The following is a 24,068-nucleotide window of genomic DNA, read 5'->3' as shown; positions in this document are numbered from 1 at the left end:
TTTTATTTTCTGACAACCACTGACAACATCAATCCCACTGGGACTAAAAGTGTGTGTGTGTGTGTGTGTGTGTGTGTGTGTGTGTGTGTGTGTGTGTGTGTGTCTGTGTGTGTCACGGCTGTCACACACACTCGATGATATCAAAACATCCTCGTTTCTCTGAGCACCGAAAAATATTCATGAGCTCACCAGGGGAGTGTGTGTTCCTGTGTGTGTGTGAGAGAGAGAGAGAGAGAAAGAGAGAGAGAATAATAATAAATCTGAACAGGCATCCTGAAGGTGAAAAAAAGACAAAGAAGGAAACTAAGAAAAAGACAAATAGAGAAACAAAGAAAGAAGCAGAGAAAATAGAGGTACTGATGAAGTACTGCTGTAGTACTGATGAAGTACTGCTGTAGTACTGATGAAGTACTGATGTAGTACTGACAGTATGTAACTCACAGAGCTTCTGTTCCTGTGGACTCAAACCAGGAAAGAGGGACCTGTCAATCTCTATCTCTGCTCATCTCTGTCCATCCATCTCTGTCTATTATCATCTCTGTCTTTCTCTGTCTATCTCTACTCTAAGTACTTAGCACTTACACCAAGGTCTCCTGCTGCACTGATGCTTTAGTGGTGCCCCTCACTTGTCTCTTTGGATAAAAGTGTCTGACATATGACTAAATGTATAAGTGAAATATCTACCACTGAGGTTACATTCTTGGTCACAACAACCAGCAGGTTGACTTTATCATCATCTGCTGAAAAGCCTCCCTCAGGGTGAACAGGTGACAAGTGAACAAAGACATGAATCATCGCAGTGAATCCTGTCCGTTCAGGTTATAGATCATAATGACGCTTTGTGAAGCTTATTCATTTTCTCAGAGATACAGCCTGTGGTCAAAACACTTCAGGTCAGTTCACAGTGTTTGACCTGTTGTCGGCGGTGATGTCAGCTCCAGCTGGTCAAAGCCTCTCCTAGTCTGGTGTGGTCTCTGGGGAAGTAGACTGTCTGGAGACACATTTTCAGTTCAAAGTCTAGATCCAGATCAGTGAAGCTGATTTGGACTCTGATGTAACCGCCCCCTCCCTGTTTACTCTAAAGTCCTATGTATCAGTTCTCCAGTGTGACTTTACACCTGCTAGTGATGACACAACATGATGATGAGTAATTAGTGTCTGAGGGCGGGGCTGGTGACAGTGGGCGGGGCTATGTCATGTTTAATCACAGATGTCCATGTCTTATTCTTCTTCTCAGATGTTTTTGTAAATTAAATTATGTTGAATGTCATTCGTTTGCTGCAGCCTCAGCACAAAACCACACCCAGTCCACAACCAGGCTCAGTCCTAGTCCTGGATTGAAGTGGACTGGCTGTGCTGGGGTCAGTCTGCAGATGCCTGGCTCTGAGGCTCCTCAGCAGAGAGAAAGTAGGACAAACTGAACACACACATGCACTGAGGGAGAGTCCCCGAGAGCAAGGGAGAGGAAACAAAGAGAGGAAATGTAACTACACACATACGCACACACAGACACACACGCAACGCACACACACACACACACAGCTGTGTTGGATTGTGCCATCTCTTTGAAGAGTGAGTGTGAGAGTCAGCAGCAAACCACAGAGATAATATGGGGGTGGAGGTGGTGTGTGTGTGTGTGTGTGTGTATGTGTATGTGTGTGTGTGTGTGTGTGTGTGCCTGAGGTAAGGCAGCCTGTAATCATCACCTCGACGTGTTGAAAGCAGCCTGTCCTTCATTTACATACAGAGAGAGGAGGAAGGAGTGGAGATTGGGGGGGGGTCCAATGAGAAAATTAAAAGAGAGAGAGAGAAAGGGGGAGGGAGGGAGGGGGTGGAGGGGTGGGGAGGTGATGGGAACAAAAGAGGAGTGAAGTACAAACTGCAGTGTTTACCAAAGTAAACTGCTGAATGTGCCACTGCACCTGCAGCATCTGTCATGTTACCATGGTTACCTGCAGGTTAGCACACCTGGAGATCTGGAACAAACACCAGGATTACAACACACACCTAACAGCCAATCAGTTGGAAGCATTTTTTATGGTCCTAATTTATTCTGGGAGTCCTTGAGAAGCCTGGAGGGGTCCCTAAGAAAGTATCAGGTCACTCCTTGGATCCTGGAAGATGTTACAGTGTTCCTTGAGGATGAGGAGGTACCAGAGCAGGTTCTAGTGGTCCAGTACGTGGTTTCAGTGATTCTTGAATAGCTTTCCTTGAGGAGCTGCCAGGGGTCATGGAAGAACCTTTAAGGAGGTTCCAAACAGACTTATAGATGTTCCAGGAACCTTTAATGTGTTTCCAGGCGTGAGGAAGGTACCAGAGGTTCCATTTGTTTTTCAAGGAAACTGCTGATGAATTTTCAGAAATCATGGAATGGTTCCCAGGTGTCCTTAAGTTGACTCTTGACAGAACCTGGAGCATCAGTCCTTTTGCCATGGTTACCTGCCGGTTAATAATCAGATTGTAGTTACACCTGAACTGTGTGACACATGACAGCCAATCAGAGAGCAGCACCCTTCATTGCTATGGTACGAGGTGAAGCTGATGATGAGGAGGAGTCAGGTGTGAGGAGGTTTGTGGTGGCTCACCTGCTGGTCAGGTATGTCGTCAGAGATCATCAGGTCCAGGTGTGACTCAGGAGACATGTTGAGGTGTTCCGCTGAAGGTGCGAGCTGACAGGTATGAAAAAGGAAGTATGCTGGATTCTCTCAGACATGTTTCTGAATCTCACATAACCCTGCAAGCTCTCACGTGTTCAGTCGTGTCCTCATTGAAGCTGCAACTGGATTCTCTGATGCTCTGAGCAGCAAAGGTGGACTTTCAAACCACAACTGAACACCTGCTAACACCTGCTATCACCTGCTAACACCTGCTGACACCCGCTAACACCTGCTGACACCTGCTAACACCCGCTAACCCCTGGCCTCTGTCATCAGTTTGAAAGGTACAATCAGCGTTCACTCCCAGGTCACATGACTCTACAGTAGTCTCCAGGTGTTTATCAGCTGTGATCAGCAGTGATATAAACATGACATCAGGTGAACAGCGCTTAGCCCTTTCCTACCTGTCTAGGTGCTGTTAAACAGAAACACTAGAGCTGCAGCCAATCACTGATCGAATCGTCTCACACAGGAGCTCCAACCTCTGATGAATCCATGTCACCAGTCTGACCAGCAGCTAAGAGCTTACTGTCTGTGTGTGTGTGTGTGTGTGTGTGTGTGTGTGTGTGTGTGTGTGTGTGTGTGTGTGTGTGTGTGTGTGTGTGTGTGTGTGTGTGTCTGTTCCTCTGTGAAACACCTTTATCTTCTGACCTGAACTACGAAATATTTTCAATAATCTTTATATTGATCTGATGATCAAACACAGATGTTATCAGACTAAGTCAGTGTGAACAGAGAGGGTGTGGCTCATTCATCCTCAGAATCCTTTGAGTCTGATAGAAAAAAAGGAACAGACAGACAGGTGACTGATCAAACATGAATTTATTTTCTGTCTGTCTTTTTCCTCATTTTTGACTTTAACGCTCCGTTACCTCCAGAAGCCCCCCATCTACGCCCCTTCATCTCTACCTCTCTCTCCCCTCCCTCTCTTCACCCCACACTTTACCCCTCTCTCTTCCCTCTGTCCTTCTCCAGACCTCTCTCTCTTTCTCTCTCTCTCTCTCTCTCTCTCTCTCTCTCTCTCTCGCTCTTTCTTCCAACTTTAACTCTCTCATTTTACTTTCTGACAACCGACAACTCTCTCTCTCTGTTCAGCTGCATGAATTATAGATGAACCTCTCTCTATCCCCCAACACACACACACACACACACACACACACACACACACACACACACACACACAGGCCCCCCATCAGGCTGAAGGAGGAAGTTATTACCATACAGACAGTGTGAGGATGTTCAGTATTACCATGGAAATGTTGAAGCATCTGTGTGTGTGTGTGTGTGTGTGTGTGTATGTCCTGAGGCCTCTCTTGGTGTTTCCCAGCATGCACTGGGGCAAGTTAAACAGCGAGAGTTTCAGTCTGAACCAACACACAGCAGGAGGGAGGGAGGGTCGAGCGAGCATGACTCAAACACAAGAGAGAGAGTGATGAATAGTGTTTTGTATGAGAGGGAAACATGCACTGTAAAAAAAAAAACACTGGGTCATAAGACCAGAGTGAGGTCCTGACAGCGCCACCTACAGGCTGCAGACGTCACAACAGCCAAAGTATGACACTATAAATGTTCATCCTCAGGTCACATGACCCAGTCATGGGGTCATACAGGTGTGCTTTGTCTCAAGTGGAACATCACATAAATCTGAGAGGAAAAAACATAATGATTTTCATTACTGATAAAAAAATATAATAAAATGTATAAAATAATTCATCACAGACGGAGACGACATCTTCAGATATTTTATTTGATCAAACAGTAGTTTACAACATAAAACAGAATCTCAACTTCATCAAAATTAATTTTCTGTCAGTCAACTTATTGATCAACTGACCAATCATTTCATCTCTAATGAACATACAGATTATTGACAGAATGAATACAAAGAGTCTTGACAGCAAAGACCAGGTCCCCTTGAGTCCTGAATCTAGTCGTGAACAGTAACAGTCTAATATCTGGGTGTGGTCACAGGTGCAGCAGATCACACCTGACCACACCTGCTGGGATGTTGGCTGTGGTCAGAGGTAAGAGTTTTACAGTCTGGTGACTGGTGACAGAAAACTGCCTTCAGACTGTAACCAGTTTGACACCAGTCTCCAGTCTGTCATAAAAACCAACCAACCCACTGAGGTTTGAGTCATTTCACTGTGTTGCCGTGGTTGCGGATGTGTTGCCATGGTGACGTTACCACAGTCAATTACAGTTTGACCGTCACATGAAAAGTGTGAAGCAGCAAAATATTTTATTAATAAGTTGAGAGAGAAACAGACAGAGAGAGTCTGCAGGGCTCAGCTTCACCTGCTCAGGTGTATTTACATATTTATATTTGATATTTCAGGCTGTGAAACAGATTCATGTTCCTTGACTTTAATCTGAGACGTTACGGTTCAGCTTTGCTCTGAAACAGCAGCGGGAGCTCAGTGTTCAGTCAGAAATCAGTGTCTCTGTGGGCTGAAGGTGAAGTCAAGAACAAATCCCTCTGTGGATTTAAAATAAGGCTCACATCACAGATCATTTTCTGCAGAGTCTCTGTTCTGTAGCAGTCTCAGTCTGATGTCGAACAGCTGGAGCTGGAGGACCTTTCACCTAACCCTAAGCAAACAGGACTGATGATGTCTAACACTGCAGTGTGTGTCAACTCTAATCTTTCAGTGTGTACACATGCTGAGACACTTTGTCAATATTTAACCAACATTTAGCCAACACTTCGTTGATGATCAGCGTGTCTGTTTTTCTATTTGCTGATAACACTAGATTAAGACTAAGATTTTGACAAGTACCAGTTCCTCTTCTGTTTTTAATCTCTCTTTCTCTCTCTCTCTCTCTCTCTCTCTCTCTCTCTCTCTCTCTCTCTCTCTCTCTCTCTCTCTCTCTGTCTCTCTGTCTCACCTGTTACAGGTAAAGAGGAGCTGCCATGTTGGCCTCCTCCATCCTCCCGTCTCTTCTCTTCCTCCTCCTCCTCCTCCCTCCCTCCTTCTCTGCTGATGTCATTGTGACCTCAGACCCCTCAGTGCGATGGGTGGAGCTACATGGCGCCCCCCTCTCTCACTTACTGCTGGACCCGGGGACAGGGCGTCTGTATGTAGGCGGGGTTGACCACCTTTACCAGTTGACATCTGACCTGGAAGTGATGTCACATGTTAGGACCGGCCCTCACTTGGACTCCCCGGACTGCCTGCCCCCCATTGTCCCTCAGGACTGTCCCTCAGCTGTACCCACACACAACCACAACAAACTGCTGCTGATGGAGGCGGGGCAGGGAGCGGAGCCAGGGAGTTTGATCGTCTGTGGTTCACTCTATCAGGGCATCTGTGATAAAAGGTAAGAGTTCATCATGATTGAATCAGTCAGTAAGAGAAGAACAACAGTCAGCTGCATCATGACTTTAAGCATGACATCATTTCCTCCTTTCAGAGGACGACCAGTAACGATGAAGAGAGATTAGACTCTAACAGCCCAGTGCATGCTGGGAGGCTTCCCTACATCCCTTTCAACATTTAGCCAACATTTAGTGAACATTTAGCCGAGACTATGCCGACATTTAGCCGACCTTTCAGTCCTCTTACTGTTTTATCAGAGTGGTTTTAGCCTGACAGCGTCATGTGGTCTGGATTAGTTAAATCATGAACTGTATTAAGGGAGTCCACTGAGTCTGGCCTTCTCTCTCTCTGCAGGAGTCTGTCCAATATCTCTCAGCTCATCTATCAGACGTCTAACCCCGTAGACACTCAGTACGTCGCCGCCAACGACCCCCGGGTCTCCACTGTCGCTGTGGTAGTAACCATAGAGAACAAACAGGAAGTGAACGGCGTGCTGCGTCTCATGCTGGTTGGTCGAGGCTACACCAGTAAAGGTCCCGGTGACATCCCACCAATCACGACGCGGCGTCTGTTCCCGGTGGTCCCACCTCGCCGGGCGTTCTCTCAGGAGGAGGAGCTGGGGAAACTTGTCGTAGGAAGTTACTCTGAGTACAACAACCACTTTGTGAAGGCTGTTGCCCACGGTGAACACGTCTACTTCCTGTTCTCGAGGCGGGACATGTGGCACAAGAAGGAGTACCGGACCTATGCCTCCCGCCTCTGCACCTCTGACCGCAGTTTCTACTCATATGTGGAGGTGCCACTGCTGTGCCACGGTGGATACAACCTGGCTCAGGGGGCGTGGTTAGGAAACCACTCAGGTGAACCCGCCCTGTTTGTCGTCATGGCAGTGGGGCAGGCGTCCACACCTGTAGCGACTGGTCGATCTGCACTGTGTGTTTTTGGGATGGCAAAGCTGGACGCCATGCTGCGACAGGCACAGGAAGTGTGTTACACAGAGGGAGGACGAGGCAGCAGCGGACAGGAAGAAGCCTACATCGAGTACGCCGTGTCATCGAAATGTCTCAAACTACCAAAGGTAAACACACATCTCATTTCCTTCTCTGCTGTCACTGTGGGTGACACCTGAACGTATCCACCACAGTCACCAGGAGTTTGTCTCCATAGCAATGAGTCTGACTGTCGATCAGTAAATATTCTGATCTGGTCTGACTGATGACATCACAGATTAAATCTGATGACATCAGATGGTTTGGATGGTGTGCGTGTGCGTGTGTGTGTGTGTGCGTGTGTGTGTGTGTGCGTGTGTGTGTGTGTGTGTGTGTGTGTGTGTGTGGATTAAAGCTGTTATCTTCAGCAGCTGGATTTATCATTAGACAGCTGTCACTCAAATACACAGTCACACACAGCTGGTAGGACTGATCTGACCCAGATATTATCGTGTACACGCACACACACACACAGAGATTAACTGCATTGCCTTTGTGTTGTTGAGTGGATAAAAACAGGAGTGTTAAAGGTGAATGGACACATGAGTCTTTTTGCACATCTGTTCACACCTGTAGTAGCACTTTACACCTTCATATGTCCAGAAGTTTGTGGACAGCCCTAAAGAAGAGAGAGCAGAGAGCAGGATGCTCACTGAAGTTCTCCTCTGTGATGCTCAGTAACAGCACTAACAGCTTCCACATGATGCTGCCGAGTGTGGTCACTACGCCAAAATCACCCAGAGCTGGTCCTGGGATTTGATCTGTGGCTTTTAGTTCAAATGATGGGAGTTCTTAAAGTCTGTCCAGAGGGGCCGTGAGATGATAAACAACATCAAGAGGATTAAAAAACATTTCCGCTCAAGAACTGTAGAACGGTAAAGTTTAAGCTCCTCTGGATAAAAGATCAACATGAGTGGTGAATAATTAAAGTAAAGAAGCTCACAGCTCAGACACACACGTCATTAGTACAGTTGGTGTTTGAGCGTAGAACTTATCAAGATACTATATTCCTGTTTCTTTTCTGGTGAGACACAACCTGCGGCTCCAGGTTTATGAGGATGAAGCAAACATTTTATCTAATATGACACAACACAGTGTTGTTCACTCAAATTACCTACGTCACAAATCCCTCCAGTAGAGGGAAATCTGAGCCAGACCGTCCCTGCAACTGCTGGTCACATTGAAACCAGGACCAGGAGGCTTTTAGACCTTGACACCACAGTCTCATTACACTGTCATAAAACTTCCACTAGTGTAGTTATTTCCCCTCAGCACTGTTCGCATGCATGTTGACGTTTGTTTGAGTCACTGACTCTCTCTCTCTCTCTCTCTCCATTTATCTGTAAGGTCTCTCTCTCTGAGTACCCCTGTGGGGGGGAACACACGCCGAACCCCATCGCCAGTGCTGTGCCACTCCCGGCCACGCCCACCTTTACCTCCACCACCCAGCTGACCGCCGTCACCACGGCTACAGAGGCGGGACACACCATCACCTTCCTGGGAGACAGAGAGGGACAACTGCACAAGGTGACAACATGAGCACAGTATATACTTTTTCATTGTTCCCTTTTGTCAGTTTGATTCCTGGATCAGCAGGATGAGGGTAAGAACAGCAGTACTGCCACACTGAGGTGCCCTTGAGCAAGGCCTGAAACCCCCAGCTGGTCCAGGGACCATCAGATCACAGCTGTGACGGTTTCTGGACCTGAAGTTTCCTGTTTGTGTTTGTTTGTAACTGCACCAGGAAACACCTCCCAGGCTGAAAATACACAGGAACTACACACAGCTACACAACACAACAAATTTACATCTCTCACACGCACACACACAGACACACACACACACACACACACACACACAGACACACACACACACACATAAACAGTGAACAGCTTGTAGCCTGAGGCTCTTTATCAACAAACAAACGGCTGTTAGTGTGATGACTAACGGGCGTTTAGCTCGGGGGGTGGGGGGTTGGGTGGGTTGGGGTTGTCACAGGGGAGCATGCTCAGACTCTTGTTGTTCATTGGTTATTGGTCCCCCAGGTGCACTCTGGGTAAGGATCCAGAAGGACACCTCTGAAACATTTACTGTGTTTGTGTGTATGTGTGTGTGTGTGTGTGTGTGTGTGTGTGTGTGTGTGTGTGTGTGTGTGTGTGTGTGTGTTAATGAGGTAAACAGCAGAGCTTTGATTCATCCTGTTAATATTTAATCACACACACGCTCTCAGCAGTTTACAGCTCTGCTCTGTTCAGATAAATTCTGAGCTTGTTCACTCGCAGAGATGAGACCAGCTCAGATACAGGACCACAGACCACAGCACTGATCCATCTGTCAGCTCACACACTGTCCAATCAGAGCAGAGGATGTACAGTAGACATGTTCAACACAACACAGAGCTACAGATTACTACTCCTCATCTGTGTGTGAACGCAGCGTTAAGGTGAAACAGAGCAGCTCCTCCTCCTATGATGTGTCCTGGTCTGGATTCTGTCTGTGGTGGACTCAGTCTCATCACCGCCCCCCTCCTCTCAACAACTCTGAGTCTTTACGTCTTGTTTCTTTTTGTTGTCTCGACACAAATCGTTTATATTTGTAGAGAACATCTTCACACTGTCACCTCAGTGAGAGAGGAGTTAAAACCCCACTTACTTTATAACCTCTGCACAAATGAACCAATCAATGAGTGCGTGGTTCTGATATCAGAGTGTTTTAAGAAGCCCAGTGTCGGCACCTGGAGTCAGACCAGTGTACCTGGACTGGTTCCGGCTGAGCATCATTTATCCAGGTGTGCTGAGGTGGGACCAGCAGCAGAGATCAGCCACTGTCAGGTGCGACTACCTGTGATGATCCAGGTGTGGTCATGTGATCTGTTACTCTGGAGGTGGATCGAAGCAGCAGCATGGACTCTGTTCATTTTCTATAAGTTACATGATAGATGAGGGTGTAGGATCTGTGGTTGTGGTGAAACAGCACCACCTGCTGGCCACTTGCTAAAACAGCACTTCCTGTTGAGTCAAGGTTTGTTTGAGTGCAGTGGTTTCTTAGTCTCTTTAAAACCAGTGAGGCCACTTCATCATCATCATCATCATCATCATCATCATCATCATCATCATCATCATCATCATCATCATCATCATCATCATCATCATCATCACTGTGATGATGAACACAAACATGTTGAACCTCTTACTATTACATGTTAATAACTGAACTCCCCTGTGTTCCAGGTGTTGGTGCGCACTGACTGGTCAGGTGATCTGTATGGCAGTGTGTTAGTGAACAGCGGCAGCGCCGTCAGTGCTGACCTCCTATTGGACGAGAGCCAGCAGTACATTTATGTTTTAACCAGCAGCAGGGTGAGAGACATCCTCCTCCATGGTTCCTGTCTGTCTCTGTCTTCATCCTGTCTCTCTCTCTCTCTCTCTGATGATCAAACTGACATGTTGTTGTTTCCTCTCAGTTGTCAAAGGTTCCTGTGTCGTCATGTGAGAGACAGACAGACTGTCAGTCCTGTCTCGCCGTCAGAGATCCATACTGTGGCTGGTGTGTTCTGGAGGGAAGGTATGTCTGTCTGCCTGTCTGTCTCACTGTCTGCCTGTCTCACTCTCTTTCTGTCTGCATACCTGTCCGTCTGTCTCTCCATCCATCTGCCTTTCTGTCTGCCTGTCTCTCTCTCTCTCTGGCTGCCTGTCTGTCTGACTGTCTGTGTTTCTTTTGTCCAGATGTTCCCGTAAACATCAGTGTCAGCGTCACCTTCAGTCCAATCACTGGCTCTGGAGCTTCGAACCAACCAATCAGTGTGTGACAGTACAGAGCCTGCAGCCGGCCAATCAGAGCAAAGATGAGCAGACCCAGGTACAGGTCTGTTGTTGGGCTGATTTTTGTTTCCTGGTTTTAGCTTGTGTCGGTCTCACTGTGTCAGACCACGTGATCACAGCTGATACACTGGGTCCATATAGATCCAGATAGATACTGACACACAGACCCGAGACCCACTGCAGTAAAACTGGTTTCCTGGGTAGGGTCTCAGTGGATCTGTGAAGACCTCTATCCTGAGAGTCTCCTCAGCCTCTGATGTTGATATGACCATGTGTGTGTTTCTGTTTTATCCAAGGTAACGCTGTCAGTCATCCAACTTCCCACCCTCACTGAGGCCGAGTCTCTGTCCTGTGCCTTTGGGCTCCTCCCACCTCAGCCAGCTATTGTCATGGGAACCAGCATCACCTGTCAATCACCTGCACCGGAGCTCCTGCCACCCATGCCCGCAGGAAGTGGTGAGTGAAACAGCATGTTCGTAGGGATTCATGTTTCAAGATCAGCTGATCAGGACTCAGAACTTCCTGCTCTGCTTCCAGATCACATGATCCTGCCTGTGTCACTGAGGTTCAGTCACGTGACCATCACCACAGGTCACATGACCTTCTATGACTGTGGAGCAGTGAGCCGACTCAACCAGAGCTCCCAGTAAGAAAACACACACACACACACAGTAGTGTGTCTATAGTGATGATGATGATGGTGATGATGTTAATGATGACGGTGATGATGAAGGTGATAATGATGATGGTGTGTTTCAGGTGTCTGGCCTGTGTCAGCAGTGTGTGGAAGTGTAACTGGTGTCCTCTGGATCAACTCTGCACTCACAACCACAGCTGTCCCAACCAACACATCATCCTGAACCAGAGAGTGAGACTACCTGTCTGTATCTCTACCTGCCTGTCTGTCTCTCTGTCTGTCTCACCCTGACTGTCTACCTGCTTGTCTGTCTGTCTGCCTGTCTCACCCTGTCTCCTGTCTGTCTGCAGGACTCTCCTGGTCCCTGTCCCCTGGTGTTCTCCCTGCAGAGTTCTGCCTTAGTGCCGATGGGCCTGAGCACCACTGTGGTGTTAGAGGGACGAAACCTGGACATCTACACCGTGAGACCTGTTTGTTATTTAGACTCAGAGATGGTATCACATGGAACCAGAACCAGAGGGTCATTACTCTGTGAATGTGGATGTGTTGTTGTGACAACTGTAAAAATAAATGACCATAGTGACCAGGTGACTCCTCAGGTGTTGTGTGAGGATTATGATCAGTCCAGTTTACCACAGGACCTGGATCAGAGCAAGTCTCCATCTGTGTCTCTGCAGGATGAAGCTCAGTACCTGTGTGTTGTGGAAATCCAAGGAGTCCAGATCAACCTGACAGCTGCTGTGGAGAAATCACATGACAACACACACACCTTCACCTGCAGCCCACACCAGGTAATGCACACAGTGGTGTGTTTACTGTCTCTCTGTCCACAGGTCTGTCTCTCATCTCTCTCTCCTCCCTTCTCTCTCACTTGTCTGTCTTCATCTGTCTCTCTCTCACTTGTCTGTCTCTCACCTCTCTCACCTGTCTGTCTATCCACCTGCCTGTTTCTTACCTGTGTCTCTCTCTCTTACCTGTCTGTCTCTCACCTGTCTCTCCCTCATTTGTCTCTCACTTTTCTCTCTCTCACCTGTCTGTCTCTCTGAAGTTTCAGTATGCAGTCAGTCAGCTTCAGTATTCTGCCCCCGTCTACCTGCGAAAAGGAGAGAGACGCATTGATGCCTCACCTGGCCTCCGACGTAAGAACCGTGTGTGTGTGTGTGTGTGCGTGTGTGTGTGTGTGCATGTGTGTGTGTCTGTCAGACAGGTATCACTAACTGTCTCTCTATCTCTTGTGTTCTTCAGTCCAGTTGTACGACTGCTCAGCTGGCCAATCAGATTGCTCGCAGTGCAGGGCGGTACCTGAGGAGTATGGCTGCGTGTGGTGTCCGGGAAGCCCCACCCCCAGCTGTGTTTACAACCAATCATGTACTGGCATACCTGAAGACACCTGCCCACCTCCTCAGATCACTCAGGTGAATCTAATGATCAGTTTGTTGTCACAGGGCTAGTTTGTTGCGATGGAAACTTTCAAACTGTCTGTCCACTTGTCTGTCTGCAGGTGTTACCTCTCTCTGGTCCTCTCGAGGGTGGAGTCTTGGTAACAATCATAGGGTCAAATCTGGGGATGAGGTACCAGGATGTGGTGGATGGAGTCACAGTGGCAGGTGTTCAGTGTCTGCCCCAATCTGTAGGATACCAGATCTCCACCAGGTAACACGCACGCACGCACACACACACACACACACACACACACACACACACACACACACGCACACACACGCACACACACGCGCACACACGCGCACACACGCGCATGCACGCACATGCAGTCTTGACACAGTGTTTTACATTATGCAGAGCCATTTTAAAATACATCCAATAATGTGTGTGTGTGTGTGTGTGTGTGTGTGTGTAGGGTTGTGTGTGAGCTGCAGCCCAGTGGGAAGCAGAGAGAGGGACCTATCCTGGTTACCGTGGGAACAACCCCACCTGGGAGGTCAACGCAGATCTTCACCTATCAGGTGAGTGTGACGTGGGTCCTGCAGAGATGTTAAAGGAGCAGTGGTCCTCCTCCTCCTCCACCTCCTCCTCCTACTCTTCCTGCTGGATCTCAGAGTCCAGACTCTTTGCCAAGAAAACTCTTTCAGCTGCCTGAATCCACCATCTCATTGTTTCAGTCACTGTCCAGAAACCAGGACCACACATGTGACCCCCCACAGTCTCAGTCTCTACTGCTCATATGAGGAAGTAGAGAGGACAGAGGGTTTGATCCAGATCCTCTCTAACTCCTGTGTGTTCTTTTGTTCAGGACCCTCAGCTCCTGGATCTGGTTCCTAATAAAGGTCCAGTCTCTGGAGGAACCAGACTGACCATCAGAGGATGGCAGCTGCTGACTGGACAGACGTCTGACCTGAGCGCCTTCGTGGGTCCACAGCCCTGTTACATGTGAGTACTGCAGTACTACTACTACTACATGTGAATACTACAGTACTATAGTACTACTACTGGTTCTGCTGTTCAACAACAGTTATGTCTGACTGACATGTTAACTCCCCCTCGTGGTCTCCTTGTCCTCTGGTTTTCCTTGTCTCCTCTCAGTGTGGAGGAGGTGAATGACACCCAGTTGGTGTGTCAGACTGGTGCCAGTACTCAGACTGGTGGAGTCACAGTTCGGGTTTTGTTCGGTAAAGCAGAGCGGATTGTTCCCAACGTTACCTTCCGTTACCTTGATGACCCCGTCATCACTGACGCCACACCTTCAGAGAGCTTCTATGCGTAAGAACTTTGTCACCAATAATCGATCACTAATCAACCTGATGTCATAATAACGTGCTGACTTCCTGTCCACAGAGGGGGGCGCATCGTCATGGTGACAGGCAGGAACCTGGATGTGGTCCAGCAGCCAATCATATCTGTGTGGGTGGAGCCTCTGGAGGTCCAGAGGGTGAAACGGAGAAGACGATTGGCTCTCCTCACCGCCAAGCAGCAGCTGGTCTTCAACAGCACCATGACAACGGTGAGATGAACTAACGAATCAGATGTATCTTGCTCACTGTGCTGACTTTTATTCAACCTGTCTCTCTCTACACCTGTGTGTGTCTTCATCTGTCTCTCAGGTATCGGAGCACTGTTCGGTCCTTTCATCCTCTCAGATGACCTGTCCAACCCCCACAGTGACCCCAGAGGTCAAAGTAAAAAGTGTCTGGTTTCAACTGGACAACGTCAGAGTACACTACGAGAGCATCAAGGTACCTGTCTGTCTGCTTGCCTGTCTGTCTGTCTGTCTACCTGTCTGTCTGTATACCTGTCTCTCTGCCGGCCTGTCTGTCTGTCTGCCTGCCTGCCTGTCAGTCTGTCTGTGTCTACCTCTCAGTCTGTCTACCTCTCAGCCTTTCTACCTGTCTGTCTGTCTGCCTGCCTGTCTACGTGTCTGTTTGTCTTTCTACCTGTCTGCCTGTCTGTCTCCCCAGGGGGGGCACCGAGAGTGGAAGGGTGAGCAAAGATACAGAGTCAAAATGGTCCTTCTCCTCCTGACTGAGTCAGACCTGAACCCACACACCTGAACCACGTTGATCTGATTCAGTGTGACGTCACTTCCTGAGGATATCAGTATGTCTGATGACCCTCCAAAAAAGCTCCAGAGAAAACAGATGCTGCAGAAGTCCATTCAGAAGCCTCCTGTTTTGAAGTGTCCTTCAGTATCACAGTAATGCAGTGATAGTTGTCTCAACATCTTGATACACTGCAGACAGGAGCTGATCACTGTTGATTTAGATGCTGTTAATCAGACCGTTTGACTACATGTGGTGGTGGATGACAAACCTCCCCTACAGACAGAGATCCAGGATGAATGGGGTTGTACAGGATCATCAGTTGTCTGTCTAATAGAGTAACCTGTCTGTCTCTGTCCACCTTACTGTCTGTCTCTCAGGGTAAAAGCTTCACTTATTATCCAAACCCAGAGTTTTTTCATCTGAATCGAGAAGCTCCAGATGCTCCGTATCGTTTCAAACCGGGAGGAGTGATCGCTGTGGAGGTAAACCGACAAAACCAGTTCACTGACGTCTGTTCAGGAACCCACACAATGAATCAGTCCTGATGTCTGCTCTGGTCTCTCAGGGTCAGGACTTGACCAGAGCCATGTCCAGACAGGAAGTAACCGCTCGTCTTGGAGATCAGGAGTGTGAGGTGAAAACTCTGGACAACACACACCTGTACTGTGAACCTCCAGAGATCCAACCAATGAGTGTGGACGACAGCAACGACCTGCCAAGTCTCAAGGTAGCACATTCATATACCCTACACCAGGATATACACAGAGCCATGAATACATAACCTACATGCTGATAAACACACAGAACACGTTTGTAACAGTGTCGAGCTTCCCACATGTATTTATATACACCTGATATACACCTGATATACATAACACATACAGTATACACACAGTCTGGACATCAGCAAGGAGCTGCCTCACAAGGTCATACATACAGTACATATGAATACACACACATGCATCAATATATAAAGATAGATATATGTGTCAGCTACAATGACACACACAAACACAAATGGTCTCTGTGAACAGAGCAAACAGACTTATTCTTCAGTGTTGAGAATCTTCACGCTCCAGCTCAGACTTAAGTTTTTAAACATTTTGTGTCTCCCTGTCTGTCTGTTTGGCTCCTCCCCATTTCCCTGTCTCCCTATCTCCCTGTCTGTCTCCCAGGTGTTTATGGGAAACCTGCAGGTGGACCTGGGAATGGTTCAGTACGACAGTGACTCTCTGCTGTCTCCCGTTCCATTGGCTGCTCAGATCGGTTTGGGGGCAGGAACAGGTGTAATCATCCTGTCAGTGCTAGTGGTCATCCTGATGTACAGGTAGGTACCCGTTTGTCTGCCTCCATGTGTCTTCAGAGTTCAGTTGCAGGTTGCAGGTTTTTACTGCAGTTTCCTGCTGTTTTACCTTCTGTCTTAGTGTTATTCAGTCTGTTTTACCAACAGTGCAGTGCAGTGCAGTTGGATACAGTGCCGTGCAGAACAATACAGTACAGTGCAGTGTGGTGCAGTGCAGTATGATATAGTGCAATACAGTGCATTGCAGTATAGTACAGTGCCATACAGTACAGTATAGTGCAGAGCAGTGCAGTGCATTACAATACAGTGCAGTATAGTATTACACAGTGCAGTGCAGCACAATGCAGTGCTGTCTAACTTTTCTAGACTGAGGCAACAAGTGACTGTATGTAATAAAAAGTGACTGTACAGATCGTTTACTCAAAAAGGTAGATATGGTTTGAAGTTTCCCTTTAGATCTTTTTCATCTTGTCTAAAACTTCAATGCTCCATTAGATGGAAATATTCTACATACTATCATTTAACTCTGGGATCTCCGCTGAAAGCTTTAATAAAGTTTAGACAATGTGTGTTTAGGTATCTGCTGGGGTTAATACATTTGCTTGAGAGGATATAATACTTTAATGTACAAGGAGTTTTTACTAAGCACAGCTGTTGTATTTCATGACTTGTGTTTCTGTGTGTGTGTGTCTGTGTGTCTGTGTGCAGGAGGAAGAGTAAACAGGCGCTCAGAGATTATAAGAAGGTTTTGCTGCAGTTGGAAACTCTGGAAATCAATGTTGGAGATCAGTGTCGCAAAGAGTTCACTGGTACACATACACACTCTGCAGACGGTCCAGTCGGACAGAAATGTCACCACAACATTCACTCAGCAGCTGATCTAAGATTTCGACTGCGTCACATGGTCTTCCTCAGTATATGTTGGCTGGAAAGCTGAGAATTAAAGTTCGTTCTTGAGTGTGGCAACCACAGTCAAGAATTAACTTTGGATCTCAGTTTCCTGAGTTCAACAGCACGATCTAAAATTTTAAGCGTAAAGAATCATGAATTTACATTAAATCAGTTTTCCCACTGGATCTCAGTTACTTCAGCTGCAATTTCTTCTCCTTCTTTGTGTAGACCTAATGACAGAGATGATGGACTTGAGCAGTGATGTTGGAGGACCAGGACTCCCCCTGCTGGACTACAGGACGTATGCAGAGAGAGTCTTTTTTCCCGGCCAGCAGACGGCACCATTGAGCCGCCAGCTGGATCTTCCAGAGTCCAGGAGGCAGACTGTGGAGCAGGGACTCCAGCAGCTCAACAACCTGCTCAACAACAGACTCTTCCTTACTAGAGTGGGTTGTTAGCCGAGGGGGCAGGAGGGTCATGTAATACTGATGTAACTTAGTGTCGGATCAGGAGACCTGCAGGTGATGTTTGTCTTCTGTCTCTGTCTCAGTTCATCCACACTCTGGAGGCCCAGCAGGGTTTCTCTCAGAGAGACCGGGGTTATGTTGCCAGTCTGCTCACCATGGCCCTTCATGATAAACTGGAGTACTTCACTGAGGTCATGAAGAGTCTGTTGCAGGACCTGGTCCAGCAGTATGTTGCCAAGAACCCCAAACTCATGCTACGCCGGTACGTAAAACAAACACACCTTAATCTGTGAAATGAGTCAACCTTAGAAAAGTTCAAACAACTACAGAGGAGTTGTTTCATCCTCAAACTGATTCATTTTCCAAATACCATCAGATTTTAGATCACAGCTTGAGTAAAGTCACCACAGATAGCCAGTCCTTCAGAAAGAGCCCGTTGGGTCTAAACACCATGGAAACATTTTATAGGCTTGAAAACATGTCAGTAAAAATCCTCAATCATCCAGGACAAACAGCATCTAGTTCACAGTAGCTGGACTTTCTTTAGATTCTTGATTCTATTGCCTTAGACTTAGCACATCAGGGTTTCTTGCTCTGCTTTCTGAAAAGCTGCACAGGCAGACTTGATGGTAGCTAGAAAACTACAAAGTCTAGCAACCCATCTATTTTCTGCTGCTTCAAATCCACCTAACGGACCCAATGGATTTCAAGGTCTCCCCAGACTAGATGTCATACGTAATCCCTCAAGTGTGCTCTGAGCTAAAAACCACACAACTGTTTGCTGGAGGCCACTACAGCAAAAAGTAAAGATGCAATGAGGTCACCAAATCTTCAGATTCTGTCCATGAAAGCCAAAAAGAGAATCTGTGATGATGGACAACCCTGGTCCAACACCCACTGAAAACCCCACAACATACCCTGGGGAGCACAGTCATAAGCCCTCTACAGCTCCACAAAACATATGTAGACTGGATGAACAAACTCCCATGATCCTTCTAGGATGTCTGCAAGACAAACATCTGGTCCACTGGTCCATGACTAGGAAAGAATCTACATCAAATCCTCTTGAATCTGAGGTTCAACAATCAGCCAGTGTTCATTCAGCAGCCTGACAGAGACTTTGCCATGGAGTCTGGGTTTTGTGAGCCTCCTTTTTTAAGAATGTGAACCACCACCCTGTGTTCTGCTTCTTTGTTTCCAACACCCACATAGAAAAGATGAATTGTATCTACCTCTGTTGTCTGGGTCAGCAGTCCTCCACTAACCAGCTTGAGAGGCCTCCTTCCTGAGCTTGACCGCCTCCTCCAACCACAACAATAAGTCAAAGTAGCCTTCAGCAAGCCTCAGATACCACGTCTGTATGTGGGAGCATCACCAACCAGGTCCCAAGGGTACAGGGTTTAGCTGACTCACACTGGGGCCAGTTTTGGGTCAGTGTTGGCATCCACAGTGGGACTGGGTGATTGCTCTGATCCAGTGTTTTCAGAAATTGGTGGATTGTAGGACTTTGATTTGGTCCTTAGTTCATCCAGACGGTCAGCTGATAACTAACCTGTCTGTCTGCTGGTCTGTCTCTCTCTTTCTGTCTCTCTCTCTCTCTGTCTGTCTACCTCTCTGTCTCTCTCTCTCTGTCTGTCTACCTCTCTGTCTCTCTGCCTGTCTCTGCCTGTCTGTCTGTCTGCCTGCCTGTCTGTCTGTGTTTCAGGACAGAGACAGTTGTAGAGAAGATGTTGACCAACTGGATGTCAATCTGCCTCTACTCCTTCCTGAAGGTAAATGCCCGTCTGTCTCTATATGTGTGTGTTTGCATTGAGCTGTGTCTGTCTCACCCTCACCTGTCTACCTCTCTACCTGTCTGTCAGGAGGTGGCAGGCGAGCCTCTCTACATGCTCTACAGAGCTATAAAGTATCAGGTAGACAAAGGGCCAGTTGACGCCGTGACAGGAAAAGCCAAACGAACACTTAACGACAGTCACCTGCTGCGAGAGGACATTGACTACTCTGCTATGGTAACCACAGCAACACACACATCTCACCTGTCTGTATTATTCATTCATATTCACCTTGACAATATAGGTAAGTCATAATGGACTACAGGTGTGCTGATTGGTATACGCAAACAATACATGAGTCATGTTTTTTTTTTACCCTTAACATGTCTACCTGTCTGTCTCTACCTGTCCCTCTGTACCTGTTTCTCTGTACCTGTCTGTCTCTCTCTACCTGTCCATCTCTCTGTACCTGTCTCTCTCTGTATCTGTCTGTCTCTCAGACCCTGACAGTCTTGGTGAAGAACGGAGTTGAGGTTCAGCCGTGTCCTGTTAAAGTGCTCGACACCGACACTATCACACAGGTACCTGTCTGTCTGATTACCACCTGCATGTCTTGTTGTCACCTATCTGTCTCTCACCTCTCTGTCTCCCTGTTTGCCTGTTTTCAGGTGAAGGATAAGATCCTGGATCAAGTCTACAGGGGAGCTCCGTTCTCTCAAAGACCAGCAGCTGATAGTCTGGACCTGGGTACACACACACACCTGTTTCACCTGTCTTACCTGTCTGTGGTTTGATTGACAGCTCATACTGACCTGTGTGTCTGTGTTTGATGTCAGAGTGGCGTTCAGGTCAGGCGGGTCACCTGACCCTGTCAGATGATGATGTCACAGCAGTGGTTCAGGGTCGCTGGAAACGGATCAACACGTTGCAGCACTACAAGGTAGCAACGACTGACCAATCACGCTGCGTCTTCACATTCTCTTATGTTCTCTCATGTTCTCCCATGTTCTCTTCATGTTCTCTCGTGTACTCTGTTCCTCTTTACGTCCTTGTTTACAATCCTTACTTCTCCTTCTTGTTCTTCAGGTTCCAGACGGTGCGACTGTGGCTCTGATTCCTCGTTCTCAGAACTCAGGTGGAGTTGGAATCAATCAGGTGTTCCAGACTGGAGAGAGTAAGACCATAACACGTCCAAACAGTCTAGAACTTATAGAACATGTGAAACCAGAACCAGAACAAAGAGAGCCATGTAGAACATCTAGAACCCAGAGTCAATGCAAAGAACACCATTAACAACTATAAAGAGAAATATATAGAACATATACAATAACAGACCATTTTAGAACATTTAGGGTATCAAAAATACACAGAACCCAGACCCAACACAACACGGTTTCTGTGTGTGGTTGTCATAGAAACACCAATGCTGGAGGGTGAGGAGGAGGAGGGTCTTCGTCTGTGGCACCTGGTGAAGAGCAGCGAAGATCCTGAAATTCCAAAACACAGAAAGAGCAGCATGAGGGAGAGAGAGCGAGCCAAGGCCATACCTGAGATTTACCTGACCAGACTGCTGTCCATGAAGGTAACACACACATTAATATCTGAGATTTACCTGACCAAACTGCTGTCCATGAAGGTAACACACACACAAAATTGCAACATCTCTCTCTCTCTCTCTCTACCTGTCTCTCCCTCTATCTCTCTCCCTCTACCTAGGGGACGCTGCAGAAGTTTGTGGACGATGTCTTTGTGGCCATCCTCAGTACGAAGCGTCCTCCTCCAATTGCCGTAAGATTCTTCTTTGACTTCCTGGACGACATGGCTGAGAAACACGGCATTGACGACCCCGAGACGGTTCACATCTGGAAGACCAACAGGTAAGACATACACCTGATCATCTGACATACTTGGTCACCTGTCTGTCTCTCTGACCTGTCTGTCTGTCTCTAGTCTCCCTCTCAGATTCTGGGTGAACATCCTGAAGAACCCTCAGTTTGTTTTGGATGTTCAGGTGACCGACAGCATCGACGCCGTCCTGTCAGTCATTGCTCAGACCTTCATCGACTCCTGCACCACCTCTGAACACAAAGTGGGACGGGTATGATCTGTGTGTCTCTCTGTCTGTCCCGCTGTCCGTTATAGCATGTAGTATTTGGCTCTACACATATTAACTCTATGTGGATCTCATAATATATTTCTGTCCATTCAGGACTCTCCTGTCAACAAGCTGCTGTACGCCAGAGAGATCCCCCGATACAAACAGCTGGTAGAGAGGTGAGGCGCCTTCCTGTCAGGGTGCACTAAGTTTTAACATGTACAGTTCAGTTGCTGTGGAAACACGCTCTCTGGTTTACAGTTACTAAAGAAACACACTCATACCATAGAAATGCCCATAGAAATGTGTTCACTAATGTCACATCATGTAAACTGTGTGTGTGTGTGTGTGTGTGTGTGTGTGTAGGTACTACAGTGACATCCACAGCGCTGCGTCAGGCTGTTACCAGGAGATGAACTCCACTCTGACTGAACTCTCAGGGGTCAGTGAACTCAAACCTGAACTACAGATGTGACTGAAGAAAACAACTTCACATCAGCATGAACTTCTCTGTGTCTGTTTCAGAGTTTCGCCTCGGAGATGAACAGTGTTGTTGCTCTTCATGAACTCTACAAGTACATTAACAAATACTATGACCAGGTAAAACACACACACACACACACACACACACACACACACACACACACACACACACACACACACACACACACACACGTAGGTCATGTGACCTGACATCACCACAGGTATCAGATTGAAAAACATGATCTTTAGAGCAAGGTTGGGTTCAGCATCATCTTTAGCCTTCTTGTCCTGAGAGCCGATGAGTTTACACTTCAAGAGCCTTTCATGGTCTGACACCTGCCTGCATTAAAGGTGTAATGTGTAAGATTGTGCTACTTGCTCCACCTTCATAGGGGGCAGCATTTCACCTCCAGGTAATTATGTTGTTGTTTTCCCCATGTTCTTTATAATTTATTATTTATATGTGCATTTATTGTTGATTGTTAAAATTGTTGATAGCACTGAAACAAATTATGAGTACTTGTAATATAAACAGTATGTTTTTATTTACCTATAAAAATATTAAGGCAAGGGGATTCTGCATGACACATGTGTGTCAGGCTCTAGCAGCATGAGGAAGAGATGATGACATCATCACAAAGGCAGAATCAGAAAATAAGGTTCATTGCCAGGTAGTTTTTTACTTACAAGATATCTGGCTTGGTGTATGGTGAAGTATCCAATTAACACATTTATAGGAAATAACAATAAAAAGATAAAATACTGCAACAGTCAAAAAGATAAATATACATACGTTTTCTTCTTTTCTTTGCCATTGAACGCGGTTTCTTGTCGGAGCGGTCCTTCTGGACGGAGATAAAGATCGCTTTCTAGGCGCTCCAGCTATCTCTGCGTTTCTGTGATGCTAGTAGGGAACTTTTTTTTTTAAGTTGGGAGCTGTTGCGTAACTTCAAGCTCTGGAGGAAGTTGTTCTTCTTCATGGGACTGAGGGCAGACTAGAAGCTACACTGACTCACACAGCATCTAGTGTCATAAAGTGGTATTACAACACGGTGCGGGATGCAGCTAGTTGGTTAGCATTCTCATTTCAGTCGATATCACTGAAATACAAAAGATGGAGTCCTTGGTCATGACATCATTACTGTGGCTCCTTCACATACTATTGATAGTGTTAGTTCATTTGAACATTTTAAGCTAAAATTCAGATCTTACACATTGCACCTTTAAAGCTGCTGCAGCCATGTGACTCCTTTGGTCACTGGCTGTTCCAGGACTAAGACTAAAGAAGACTGAGACTCTGAGACTCTCAACCACTGAGATCTGTGATAGACACTTTAAAGCACTAACAGATCTACACCTGTCTGTCTCTGTACGTGTCTGTCTCTACACCTGTCTGTTTCTGCACCTGTCTGTCTCTGTACCTGTCTCTCTCTAAGATCATCATGTCTCTGGAGGAGGACAGTTCGGGTCAGAAGATGCAGTTGGCCTACCGACTGCAGCAGGTTGCTGCCCTGGTAGAGAACAAGGTCACTGACCTCTGACTCCATCAACCAGCCCACAGGAAGAACTGGCCTCTGATGACCTCTGACCCCTGGAGACACTTGGAGCCCCACTGAGGAGGAGGAGAGGATGAAGAAGCTCCTTCAGCAGCTCTGAGAGACTGAAATTCTGGAAACCATCGTACTCCTGTTAACATTGTGTCTTCCTGCTGTGTGTGTGTGTGTGTGTATGTGTGTGTGTGTGTGTGTGTGTGTGTGTCCGTGTCCGCTTGGGATATAATATACAAGGTTTTTATAGTTGGACTCAGGATGTCTTTAGATCCCTTCACTCTGCAGCAGCAGCAGCTGAACCTGCTTGACCTGAAACTTAATCAAACCAAAACTTAACCAGACTTAAACCAGACCTAAACCAGACTTAAACCATACTTAAACCAGATGTTAGACCCATCTGACACCAGTCTGTGATGTAAAATGACAATCTAACCAATCAGATCAGGGAATATCGTCTCCTGCTGCCTTGCACTACATTTCCCAGAGTTCCCTGCTGTGCTGTTCTGCTGTCTGTCAAGAGTCAAAAAGCACAATTGTAATAGTTTTTACTGATGACATGTATTGATCTGCTGGATGTTTTTTATCG

General features: G+C 47.0%; 1 protein-coding gene across 1 annotated transcript; it reads left to right on the top strand.

The window, feature by feature from the left end:
- Nucleotides 1–2,486: 2,486 nt before the first annotated feature.
- Nucleotides 2,487–23,654, top strand: LOC111235431 (plexin-B3-like). Its single transcript, XM_022763895.1, has 40 exons — nt 2,487–2,596; nt 4,629–4,681; nt 5,660–5,978; nt 6,332–7,055; nt 8,314–8,493; nt 10,197–10,325; nt 10,430–10,530; nt 10,692–10,824; nt 11,084–11,243; nt 11,325–11,433; nt 11,547–11,655; nt 11,775–11,885; nt 12,102–12,215; nt 12,473–12,563; nt 12,670–12,839; nt 12,926–13,077; nt 13,283–13,388; nt 13,676–13,812; nt 13,966–14,142; nt 14,218–14,383; nt 14,484–14,615; nt 15,299–15,403; nt 15,487–15,648; nt 16,097–16,248; nt 16,933–17,033; nt 17,344–17,561; nt 17,666–17,844; nt 19,288–19,354; nt 19,445–19,591; nt 19,855–19,935; nt 20,023–20,101; nt 20,191–20,294; nt 20,441–20,528; nt 20,770–20,936; nt 21,071–21,231; nt 21,305–21,452; nt 21,564–21,628; nt 21,816–21,891; nt 21,975–22,049; nt 23,369–23,654. The coding sequence occupies exons 1-40, from the start codon at nt 2,487–2,489 to the stop codon at nt 23,471–23,473; spliced, it is 5,763 nt and encodes a 1,920-aa protein (XP_022619616.1). The 3' UTR covers nt 23,474–23,654.
- Nucleotides 23,655–24,068: the final 414 nt, after the last annotated feature.

Source organism: Seriola dumerili, unplaced genomic scaffold, assembly GCF_002260705.1.
Source record: "Seriola dumerili isolate Sdu_G_001 unplaced genomic scaffold, Sdu_1.0 BDQW01000493.1, whole genome shotgun sequence".
Taxonomy (NCBI): Eukaryota; Metazoa; Chordata; class Actinopteri; order Carangiformes; family Carangidae; genus Seriola; species Seriola dumerili.
The sequence above is the reverse complement of the archived record's forward strand: the minus strand, read 5'-3'. Positions and strand labels throughout refer to the sequence as shown.

Coding starts and splice junctions, on each gene's coding strand:
- LOC111235431 (XM_022763895.1), top strand. CDS start 2,487: ATGACAGCCAATCAGAGAGCAGCACCCTTCATTGCTATGGTACGAGGT. Junction 13,389..13,675: donor CGCAGATCTTCACCTATCAG/GTGAGTGTGACG, acceptor TCTTTTGTTCAG/GACCCTCAGCTCCTGGATCT. Junction 15,649..16,096: donor ACGACCTGCCAAGTCTCAAG/GTAGCACATTCA, acceptor TCTGTCTCCCAG/GTGTTTATGGGAAACCTGCA.